At 35.7% G+C, this 12,345-nt stretch overlaps 3 protein-coding genes across 3 annotated transcripts; 2 read left to right on the top strand and 1 right to left on the bottom strand.

Moving 5' to 3' along the window:
* Positions 1 to 351: 351 nt before the first annotated feature.
* LOC105214669 (PP2C-like domain-containing protein CG9801) lies at positions 352 to 3,541 on the top strand. Its single transcript, XM_011188221.3, has 3 exons — positions 352 to 510; positions 587 to 705; positions 768 to 3,541. Exon 3 carries the CDS (start codon positions 986 to 988, stop codon positions 3,488 to 3,490), a length of 2,505 nt encoding a protein of 834 aa, XP_011186523.1. The 5' UTR covers positions 352 to 510; positions 587 to 705; positions 768 to 985; the 3' UTR covers positions 3,491 to 3,541.
* A 900-nt stretch (positions 3,542 to 4,441) lies between these two features.
* On the top strand, positions 4,442 to 9,005 carry LOC105214671 (nuclear pore complex protein Nup93-1). The gene is made up of 13 exons (XM_054231570.1): positions 4,442 to 4,600; positions 4,658 to 4,822; positions 4,883 to 5,063; positions 5,131 to 5,310; positions 5,380 to 5,627; positions 5,693 to 5,926; positions 6,092 to 6,233; positions 6,306 to 6,666; positions 6,737 to 6,983; positions 7,055 to 7,178; positions 7,251 to 7,377; positions 7,447 to 7,751; positions 8,782 to 9,005. The coding sequence occupies exons 2-13, from the start codon at positions 4,662 to 4,664 to the stop codon at positions 8,899 to 8,901; spliced, it is 2,430 nt and encodes an 809-aa protein (XP_054087545.1). The 5' UTR covers positions 4,442 to 4,600; positions 4,658 to 4,661; the 3' UTR covers positions 8,902 to 9,005.
* Positions 9,006 to 9,487: 482 nt separating this feature from the next.
* LOC105214672 (LIM domain-containing protein jub) lies at positions 9,488 to 12,343 on the bottom strand. The gene is made up of 7 exons (XM_011188223.3): positions 11,073 to 12,343; positions 10,615 to 11,005; positions 10,416 to 10,556; positions 10,175 to 10,344; positions 10,056 to 10,118; positions 9,832 to 9,997; positions 9,488 to 9,775 (listed from the first exon to the last, which is right to left on the bottom strand). Exons 1-7 carry the CDS (start codon positions 12,069 to 12,071, stop codon positions 9,525 to 9,527), a joined length of 2,181 nt encoding a protein of 726 aa, XP_011186525.2. The 5' UTR covers positions 12,072 to 12,343; the 3' UTR covers positions 9,488 to 9,524.
* Between the last annotated feature and the right edge of the window lie 2 nt (positions 12,344 to 12,345).

The raw sequence follows: 12,345 nt of genomic DNA, 5'->3' as shown, positions 1-12,345 counted from the left end.
TAAGCATACAGTCACAAGATAGCATTATATTGAAACGTTAGATTTGATTTGATTAGATTGATTTTATTCAAATTTTTTATTGTTTTCACTATAATATCAGAAACAGCTGAAAGCTCGGTTTAGTGATGCCAGATGTTTTAATCACGGCTCATGTATTCTTTTATCATTGTTTACTCATGTTGATTTATAAGCAGTATTTGGTGAATTACGTTAAAATTTTACGCTTTCTGAAGTATCTATACAAAATTCAGGTCAAAAGTAGTTTTTAATTATGTATTTTATGATATTTCAAAAGCAATATTTGTAAATATGTGAGTATGTAGGGTATATCTCGGTAAAAAAATATTGCATGAAATTATTACCGCGCAACGGCAACACTGGCGGAAGTTAGCTTATTCATAATAAGCTGGTCGTGTAGTGAGCTACTAAAAACAATCGATAATAACGTAATTGGAAATAAATTATTAATAGAATATATAAAAGCTATTTTTGGAAACCAATTTATAATCAGTGAGTATTGATTTAGTGTCTGATGTCGTGCCAAATGCTTAAACTTTCCAGTTTTATATAAAACATTGATATTCAGATGAAATACGCCGCCCACTCCATTGGAATTTCGAAAACAATGTTTTACAAAGAAAATAAAACTTGGCCTTGCGAATGAATCCAACCTTTGTTTTCTCTCCATACATACACACAATACAGGTATAACTCAAAGTGTATTTATATATATGTAACGGTTGAAAATAACGAACTTCTTATTACAGTCGTAATTATCATATGGAGCACAACAGCTTTGCAGACAAAAGACTTTCGAACATCACCAACCCTCTTTGACGCATTTGTTTTCTTAATTGTAGTAATTAGTGAGAGTGCAATGACGTTAAATTGATCTCAGACCAATTAGAATTTTCCACCAGCGCACCAACTTACAAAGTTTATACGGAGTAATTTAAAAGAAATCAGTAAATTAAGAAGCATAAAGATGCCCTCACTACGTCAAAAGGTCACAACATATTTCCGTCAATTAAGTTTTATTGCTGAGCCACGCGATAGCCCAAGAGGAGTGCGTAAAACTTCAGATGATGATGGAAATTTCATTGTTAAATATTTAGAAGGACGCATGGAACGTCAGTTTGTTCCTGGTCCTCAAATTTCAAATGGACAAAATCCAACTGACTTGCCTGACCTGAAAATTGGTGTCTATTCGACTGGTCCCACCACTATAACTGCCGCCTGTACAGGTCCTGATGAGGGCCTTACTGGTATCAAGCGCTCAAAATTGCATTTAAGTGCAAGTTATGCAGACGATATAGATTTCATTGATACTACTCAGGAAAATGACTGCTTCGAGGTACGCAAAAGCATCACCACGAATAACCGAAATCAAAATAAATTCAATCGTTATGGTGGTACGCCACGTAAATTAAGTAACAGTGCCATCACTACAAACAGCGATCAAAATGCAAATAAGCCAGCGGGAATGCGTTCACGCAAAAACTCTCGTACTAGTATCGGAAATGCAAATAAAATTACGAGCAACACACATTCGGAAAACATACCCAGCGATGTAAACACGTCAAAGGTGTGTGAGACCACACCGAAACCAACATTGACTAATGCGGATAGCAAAAAAACTACAGAAAATGCAAACAAGTCCACAACAATTGTAGTGAGCTTAGTGAGCACCAAATTTACCACTAATGATGCAGCAAATGATCAAAACAACAAGAACATATTAAATTCGTCTTTGACAGATGGTATAACAAAAGCGAAGGCATTAACAACAACTGCAGATATTAAGGATTCCAAAGAAAATGATACCAAGAATACTTCCACAGAAGTTGGTAATACCACAAAGGTAGTATTAGATAATACGACAGAACGTTTACTTCGTGAAGCGGTTTCCAATCAAAGTGAAGTGACTAGTTGCAAGGAAATCAATAACTTTATGGGCGATGCTATTGCTGGCGTATCTGACTGGCATATGGAAACTGATTATGCTTATGGAATTTCCGTGTCCCTGTATGAAAACAACATGTTAACAAAAGAGCCGATGGGCAGCCCTATAGCTGATTGCTATGGCATAGTTGTGCGGGGCGATGCAGCAGCCATGGCACTTGCTGATGGCGTTAATTGGGGTGATGGTGCACGCCTGGCAGCTCGCTCAGCTGTGCATGGTTGCCTCGACTATTTGGATCGTGCTATTTTCGGGCTCGCACGCGAGTGTATGGCAACAGCCACCACGGAAGTATTTGTAAGTCTTCTTCGTAGTTTATGGGAAGGACACGGCTGCATTCTCGAAGTGGGTGGTTCATTAAGTACGCTAACAATAGCCGTGATACTACCACTAGCTGATGATGGTAAATACGTTGTATGCGCATGCAATGTTGGTGACTCATTGGGTTATATATATTCGAAAAAATATGGCGTCCGCGAATTTACACAAGCATCACATGATATAACGTCAATGCGCGACATGCGCGACGCATTGGGCGCACTTGGTCCAGCCGATGGCAATAAACCTGAACTTGGCAATTTAACACTATCTATGACGGTTATTGAGAAGGGTGATATTGTATTCTTAACATCAGACGGTATTAGCGACAATTTCGATCCAGTTGTGGGAAAATTTGCTGAAGCTTGGACGCCAGATGTAAAACTTATGCCAAGCACTTCAGCACAAGGACAACATCATTTGGCACCAAAAAGACAAAATAAAAGTGCTTCTTCTATCTATGCACGTCTACATCATGGACATCACAATCAAACTAGGAGCGAGACTGAATCACTGCCAACATCACCAGCTAATGCACCAACGCGACCACCACGCACCAAAAAATCACCATCTCCGGAAGTAGTCAATGTAAGTACGGCACCGAGTGCACCAAGTCGACCCAAATATATGCGTTCGCATACTGTGATTGAACCAAGACGTCTTTCCACGGCTGGACCCACTACCGGGAGACAGCAGCATATTGCTCCCACCATTTTACCAAAGATACCAAAATCAATTTCGGGCCTTCCTTTAGTGACTGGACCACAAAGGCATGCGCTCACACTCTACCGCCTAGAGGATCTGCTGAGCTTTGGTATAAATGGCACATTTTCGCCCTGTACATCTGCTCGTCGACTGTGCCATTTATTAATTGATTTTGCTCGTATGATCACATCGGCCCGTCGGAAGACACTGGAACAACGTGAACTATTTTACAAGTTAGCAACGGGCCCGGATGGCATTAAACGTGAAGTCGAACTCAATCGTATGCAGCATCGTGCGGCACGAAAACGTGTTGTAGACAGTAGTGCATTCTCCGCTCTGCCGGGGAAGTTGGATCATGCTACCGTAGTGGCTTATACAGTAGGAATTGGACGCAATAGTAGTACTCATGAAGATGACAGTAGCAAAAGTGAGCAAATGAACGCTTCTACTTCAACTGCTGCTGCAGCCTTATTGCAATCAAAAAATTTTAATGAAACTAATTTTTAAACATTCTATGAGAATCACACAATTTACCATCACAATATACATACATATATATATATATAGGCGTAATGTAGTGCTTGTGGTGCTGTATTTGAAAAGTGCAGTGGTAATATTTTCGTAAATGAAGGAATTAAGCACAATTGAGAATGATAAGTATTATGTGACCTGCAGATTTTTAAACATATGGCGGATTTTATACCAATGCTTTATTTATTAAATATAATATACATACATACATACATACTACATGTGGCTTGATGCAATTACCCGAGCTTCAAATGCGGCCAATTAATCTTAACGCTAAACTAAAAAAAAACTATAAATTTTACTCGAATAACTAATTTGTAATGTAGTACGTATTTTAATGTGTCATATAACTCGAATAATTTACAAAATCACAGTAAAGATTGAATCAAGTCAAGCATGTGAAGTTATTATCAGGAGCATGCAGAGGAATGCAATAGTGTTTGAAAAGGTTGGAATACCAGCATTTTAATACCCAGTGCCCGAAACAGTCCGTTACTTTGAAAATTTTGGAAAACAATTGGAATGGTATATATGTATATGTACTCATCACTTTGATATAAACCAATATTTTTTTAATAAAGTACTGCAATAGTATAAGCAAAAAAAAATATAAATATCCGTTTTTTTATTGTATTTAATGCATTTGTTGATTGCTTTGAGATTATAGTTAAAAATATTTTTATTTAAAATCCGTACTAAAACATTTCCTATACTCATTTAAGAGTTATTAAAAGGATATGTTGTTGCATCTACTCTTCGTTGTGCTTGATTTCTCTTTAAAATATGTATGGTGTTACCGTATTACAAATATAAGGAAATTACATAGACATTGTGAAACGCATATTTTTACATCTTAAAATAGTAAATAAAAAAAATTGTACTAAATTAAAGTTCTTTACATACTCAAATTGTGAAATTTCAAAAATTTATAGCAAATTTCAAAGAACTTTTATATAAATTTGTAATTATGTACCTAAATAAAGAATTGTGCATGGCATCACCAAAATCTGCATGACATACAGCTGTAGCCGTCAAACAGTCACTGCCGCCAAAAACTACAACAACTTTAGAATAGTTTCATTTCTAGTTTGTAAATTAAAAGTTAAATAAAAATTAGTGCTAACTTCAACTGTATTCCTAAAGCAACATGGATTTTAACTCATTGCTGCAACAAGCACAACGCTTGACCAACGAAACACAGAATTCTGAGGAGCTGCCGCGCGTTGAACGTACGATTTCGCAAGTTTTGCAAGCGACGCAGGAATTGCACACACGTGTTACACAAACCGGCGCACAGGACATACAAGCGTAAGTCTCAGCGTCAACAGCTTACGGTGTAATCAATTAAAGTTTTAACGAAACTTTCAGGCATATTTTACTCGGCTCTAAGGGTATTGATCTACCGAAAATATCGCAGAAATTAGAAGCATTAAATGCGCGAAAAACCTTTGAGCCACTTGATCCCATTGCGGACACCGATGTGCGTAGTTTTTTGAAAAACGAAAAGGAGAATGCTATATTGTCTATGATTGAGGAAGTGAATAGAAGTGTGAGTAATGGAAAGTAGCGCATATTAGTAAACATTTATTTAATGGCATTTACTATTTTATATACAGACATTCGAGGCGGCGGAAAAACGACGTTGGGAGTGTGTGCGCAATGAGTGGCAACAAGAGAAAGTGAAATTGCTGAATTCTTTAATTGGACCATCGCAGAATTGGATAGACATACAAAAACTGCCAGAGCAAACAGTACTCAATGAGACCTTTGGCACACGTTCATGCCTCAATCGAATTGTAAGTATTTATTATATATTTGTGAATGTAAACAAAAAAAAAATAAGTTGAAAACTTCCACATTTATAGGAAATGGCATATGCACGTGAAGTGTACGAATATAGCACTGCCATCATGAAGGGTGGCTATCGTCCAAATCTCGTGCAGAAATTTGCCAAGGTTGCGCAAAGTTTTGAGGATCAAAAAGTCACTGAAATTTGGGAAATTATGAAATATATGGTCAATATAGCACCAGTTTCGCGTAATCGTGACCCCATACAAAATCGCACGCAAATAACACAATTCATTGATCAAGCTAAAAAATATTTGGAAAATCGGTAAGTTGCGAGTGAAAATAGAGTAATTCTTGAAAAATGTGTGATGTCTAATGTGCCTCTTGCAGTTATAAATTATACATGTCAACAATCATCAGCAGTAATTTGCGTGAAGCACAACGTGGTGGTGTGCCAAGCACCTTTAATTTAGTTTCCTCCTTTGTGGGCTTGACTTTCAACCAGTCGAACTGTTTTGGTTTACAAGATGCAAGTATTGATAATAAACCACTCTGGCCAATGGTTTACTACTGTCTGCGTTGCGGTGATGTGCAGTCGGCGCTGCGTTGCATGCAAATGGGCGGGTAAGCAAATGGCGTTTTGTTTTTATTATTATTTTTTTTATTATTTTTTTTTATTATTTTTTTTTTATTTTTTTTTATTATTTTTTTTTATTATTTATTTTTATGTTTATTTTTATTATTATTTTTTTATTTTTATTATAATATACATATATCAATTATTTATAGTGCCGGTCATGAGGACTTCATACAGGTGCTTGAAGACAAAATAAACAAGCCAGAGCAAAAGATCAATTCCAAATTGGAGGGACAACTCAAATTGCACTATTGCAATAAAATTAAGAACTCAACGGACCCGTACAAGAAAGCGGTAAATACACTTTTAATAACTTATTAATTAATGGTTATCTTACATTACATTACTTAATTTATTTATTGCCAGGTTTACTGCATCATCGCCGGCTGCGACATAAACGAACAACACTTGGAAGTTGCCAAGACCACTGATGATTTCCTATGGATACAACTCTCCCTACTGCGCCCCGAATCGCATGACAATACCGAAGTGCTGACGTACTCTGGTCTGCAAACGATGATACTCGAAAAATATGGTGAGAAGCATTTCAATGCCAGTGAACAGCGTCATCTGTACTTCCAAGTGCTGGCGCTAACCGGTCAATTTGAGGCAGCCATTGAATTTTTAGCGCGTACCGAACAATATCGTGCGCATGCAGTGCATATTGCACTCGCCTTGAACGAGTTGTTCCTCATCGGTGGGCCGCGTAATGTGCAAGAGCCGTTATGTGAGTGCAGAAAACTTGCTTCAATTTACCGATTTTTTATATTTATTGTTTTTTTTTTTTTCATTTTTAGTGTCTGTTGACATTGAGGATCCAATGCCAATGCGTCGCTTGAATATTGCACGCTTGGTGATGTTGTATGTGAAGAAGTTTGAAATTACCGATCCCGCCGAAGCTCTGCAGTACTACTTTTTCCTGCGTAATCTTAAAGATCCCGAAGGCCGTAATTTGTTTTTGGTTTGCGTCAGTGATTTGGCTATTGAATGTCGTAATTATGATTTGATATTTGGTAAAATGCAACCGAATGGCATTATGTCTGGGTGAGTGACACTATTTTCATATTATATGTATGTGTATTACTGTTATTTATTTTACTTTTCATTAAAATTAGCGGTCTGTTTGAACAATTCGACTGCGTTGAATTTGATACACGCACAGCTGCTGGCATGGCCGCTGAGGAGTTGGTGAATAAGGGCATGTTCGAGGACGCAATCAAATTGTTCGATATTGCTAGCGTAAGTGCATTAACATTTTAATTAAAATTCTTAAATTTTTATTGAAAATTTTTCCTTGCTTTCCCTCCACAGATGCAAAATCAATCTTTGCGCTACTTGGCCATACTGCTTTCGCAAGTCGTGCATCAAAGCTCCAAAAAGGATTCGTTGCGTGAACGTTTGACCATTATGGCGGCTGATTTCCGTGAACGCATGCGCGGTAAAGCTAACATGTTTTCATTTAGCGTATTTTTTCACAAATAATTTCATTCCATTTTTCTGTTTACAGGCAATCGCATTGACTGCGATCCACAAGTTATTTCCACCTTCAATTTGCTCTGTGAGCTGGTTTCCTTCTTCGATTATTATCACGAGCAGAAATATCAATTGGCTTTGGAAGTGCTCGCCAACACCAAATTGGTGCCATTGTCAATGAGCGACCTGGAGGAATGCATAAATAATTTCAAGCGTTTGGGCGGTGAGATTTGCAAAGTGTATCCGGATATATTATTGGCCGCAATGGATATACTATATGCGCAGTATAAAAGTGTTAAAGGACGTGATACGGGCATTGTGGATACGGGACGTGATCGCGTAAGTGTTAATTGCCGGAAAATTATTAATAATTAAAAACTTTTATATAAAAAAAATATTTTCTTTATAAACAATATAAAAATTATTTTATTTTTTAATTATTTAATTTTTTTAAATTATTTTATTTTTTTTTATTATTTTTTTTATAATTTTATTTTTTTTTTTATAAAAATATTTTATTTTTTTTTATAATTATTTTATTTTTTTTTATAAAATTTTTTTATTTTTTTTTTATAAAAATTTTTTATTTTTTTTTATAAAAATTTTTTATTTTTTTTTAATAAAAATTATTTTATTTTATTTTTATAATATTTTATTTTTTTTTTATTATTTTAATTTTTTTTATAAATAATATTTAACTTTTTTTTTAATTATTTTATTTTTTTTTATAAAAATTATTTTATTTTTTTTATAATTATTTCATGTTTTTTTATAAAAAATATTTCATTTTTTCATAAAAATTATTTTTTTTTTATAAAATAAAATTGTTTTATTTTTTTAAAAATTATTTTATTTTTTTTTTTAAATAAAATTGTTTTATTTTTTTTTATAAAAAATATTTAATTTTTTTTATTATTTAATTTTTTTTTTAAGTTTATTTTTTTTTTAATATTATATTTTTATTTTAATATTTTATTTTTTTTATAAAAAATATTTCATTTTTTTATAAAAATTATTTTCTTTTTTTTCTAAAATAAAATTGTTTTATTTTTTTTTATAAAAAATATTTTACTTTTTTTTATAAAAATTATATTTTTTTACTCAAACCTATTTTATTATTTTTATTTAATTATTTTTTTTAAATATATATATTTTTTTATTAAATGTTTTTTTTTAATATATTTTTTTTATATAAAAAGATATTAAAATAATTTTATTTTTTTTTTATAAAAATTATATTTTTTTTTATACAAACTATTTTATTTTTTTTATTTAATTATTTTTTTTTTTAATAATTTTTTTTTTAATATATTATTTTTTTATAACAAAATATTAAAATAATTTTATTTTTTTGACTTTTTTCTTGCAGCAACTACAACACTTGCGTGAAAAAGCGAAGGCTATCACAAATATGGCGGCCACAGTACCTTATCGCATGCCAGGTGACACAAATAAACGTCTGGTACAAACGGAAATATTAATGCACTGAATTTATGTATTTAGTATGTTTTTAGATTATTTAAGCATTAAAAATAAAAAAAGAAAAAATATTTTTCACTCAATAAAAGTTAAAAACTGCATAGGTTTTAATTTATATATATATTTAAATGCAACGTCGTGTTCCTTTATTTAATATTTTTTTTAAATATGCATACATATATGTGTTATGTATGTAAATGCAGTTGCGTGAGCATTACAACAAAGCGCATCCAAAACCACTAATACGATAAATTCCACAATTGCATATTGCATGTATGTATGTAATTATGTATGTAAAGAGTACACATTAGATAGTTGTATGTATGTATTTTGAGGATTATAAAGCGACACACAACTAGTAAAGTTCACGTTGTTGTATATGTATGTAACTCGCTGTGTCACACTTGAGTCCCCTCTGTGTGTGGCAGCGTGTGTCTTTTTTTCCACTCACATTAAATATCATTTTCAAAAGCAATAAATTTTACCGTTATTTCACTTTATAGTCGAAAAATTGTGCGTTCAACTGTATGACTTATGTACTAATTTCTGATGCTTTCATTCACGTACATATATATAATATTTAGGAATGCATAATATGTGTAAGTTGTGTGCACACAATTCTCACAACGCCCATTAACCCATGTATTGATATGATGCGCACACTGGCTCCTGATGTCGTACGTGTGGCGAAGACTGTTGCATGGCCAAACATTGCAAATGACATGAACGACACAATAGACGTCCATCTAAGGGATAACAGCGCTTGTCCGGCTCATCGGTTAACTGCATGCCACACTCTTCACAGATATAACAATCGACGTGAAAGTCCTTATCCATAGAGACGACACGCACTGTTTCGTCAGTACCCTCTACGGGTGTTATGCCTGAAGAATATAATATTTTTATTTACAAAATACAAAAACAAAATTTATTCAGTTACCTTTGCCACAACTAGCGCACTTGGGCGCAAACATGCGATGATAGTCGTTTACACAGTAAATCTTATGATCCACATCCACAGTAAAGGGTACACCATCCAAGCATTCGTTGCAGATGCAGCAACGAAAGCAGCCGGGATGATAAGACTTGCCCATCGCTTGTAGAATCTGTGATTTAGATATTAAAAGTAGATTAAAAGACATTAAAACAAAATGTGGAAATTACCATCTCCATTATTAAATGTCCGCATATTGCACACTTTTCTGCCGTTTGCTGGAAACCTGAATACTATAAATAAAATTATGGTAAATAACTCAAATAATGAAGCACAACATTATCCCTACCATGTAGTCCTCCTCACAGTACACACGTCCATGCACATTGTAAAACGCTTTGCCGCGCAACGCGCGTCCGCAAGAGCAACAAATAAAGCAATTCGTGTGATACAAATTGCCCATAGCCTGACAGGCCTGCCCAGCACCTTTCACCTTATCACCGCACGTGTGGCAAATGCCTGCAAATAGCAATAATGAGTAGTATAAAGCTGTAGAAAACAACAAAAACAACACGTATCCTTTAACTTACCAAAGTACTCCCCTTGCTCTTCGCTTTGCTCAATTTCCTCCTCCAATTGGCGTGTGAGTTCGTCAATTTTGCGCTGCGCTTCGGTGGGGCCGGTGGGACGTGGTGGTGTTACGCTATACGGTAGCAGATTCTTTGAGAGCCCTAGAAGGTAAGCAAATAAAATGTGTTACTTATCCACAACTGTAAGACGAGAACTTACCGGTGCTGTTTTGCGATGGTGTTGGTGATATGGATGATGCTACACCACCACCCGTTGACATAGGACGCTGTGGTATAGCAAGTGGTGATTGTGTGAACTTGCGTTCGCTCATTGGCGAAATTTTGCGTGCAGCCTGCTTGTCGAGCTCACTACCGGCGCTACTGCTGCCCACATAAACGGGCGACTCATTGCACAGCTTACGGTAACCACTACTGCTTGAAGCGAGCGCTGTTGTATTGGAACGCAGTGATTGTGCGCCGCCTGTTGGACTTCTAGCTGGTTGGCGATGCAAGTTGGCTGTCATGCAAACATAATCGGAACTGTTGATCTCTTCAATGTAATTCGGATTAACGGATACGTTGATGATGGGATGATGTGTGGGAATGTGATGCTATTTCCAAAAACAAAAAGAAAAAAATAATATATCTGAAATATATGCCAATTTTTCATTTATTTACCGCATTTTTAATTGGTGTGTGCTGCAGCAGCTTGTAATCGTTGCTGCTAGCTGTACTAGATGCCAAAGATTTTGCCGGCGATGTTTGTATACTGTTCGAGTGACTGGGCAAGGAAAGATTGCGATAACGTTGTGTGGGGGATGATAAACCGCTGCCACCACCAGTAGCAGCAGCAGTACTATTAGATGCCGCCGTTTTCAATGACGAATTCGATGTGCTACGCCGATGCATTGGTGATGCCAAGACAGCCGACATATCCAGTCCCGAATTCTCGCGTATATGATGTGGTGCTAGTGGCGTAACGGCACCATTACCAGCACCCATCAATTGTGGTGATATCTCGGCATGTTGATAAATTGTTGCAGTTGCCGGTGAGGCTTGCGGCTGCGCACGTTGTCCGGAATGTGGTATAATATTTTCATAGATAGGCGCCGTGTCCGCATGATGATCCGGTATTGGCGTATGTGCAAAGCGCCCACTGCTCGTGCTGGCATGCATTATCATATATTGACCGCGCGATGGATTTGCAGTGGGACTTTGCGGTTGTGCGCGTTTAAGTGTTGATTCAAAGTACGGATCTGTTGGTACACCAACAGCACCACCGCAAAATTCGAGATTTTCATATACTGGAGATTGCTTTGTTGATAACTTTTTCTCATACATAACATTGCGTCCAGCATATAGTGGGCTATTGCCAACTGTCGTGCCCATACCATTAGACGCCGGTAGGCAAAGTGGAACATTGTTTATATTAGAATCAGCTGCCAACTGTTCAATTGGACGGGGTGTGGCATACTTAGAAGAAGCAATTATATTTGTACGCTCGTATAACTTATACTCCTCTGCAGATTGTTGTTGTGTAGGAGTATTACCGACATGCTGTCGCATATAATTCGCAACTGCAGGGTATTTGGGTGAATTAAGCCCACTTGTATCCTCCCCCATTTGTAAACGTTGCATTGCTTCACTGAGGTTTTCATTGCGGCGTTGACCAGCCATCGATTAAACTCTGAAGTTCGATTTGCTTTGTTGTGCTGAGGCTATTCAAAGTATATGCCTCAATATACCGGTACCACACACACACAAATTAAACTTTTATGCTACTCATAAATTTATGAATGGTTATGAAATATACTACAATAAGTTTGATAAAATAATGACGGAATCTACGAAGGAATTTCCGGAATTTTTTTTGGGAGACAATGATGAATAATACGAAAGAATGAAATGAAATCGCTCCTTGGAGTTGCCACTAAAGATGAAAAATAGGCTC

The sequence above is a fragment of the Zeugodacus cucurbitae genome, chromosome 5, assembly GCF_028554725.1.
Source record: "Zeugodacus cucurbitae isolate PBARC_wt_2022May chromosome 5, idZeuCucr1.2, whole genome shotgun sequence".
In the NCBI taxonomy this organism is placed as follows: domain Eukaryota; kingdom Metazoa; phylum Arthropoda; class Insecta; order Diptera; family Tephritidae; genus Zeugodacus; species Zeugodacus cucurbitae.
The sequence above is the reverse complement of the archived record's forward strand: the minus strand, read 5'-3'. Positions and strand labels throughout refer to the sequence as shown.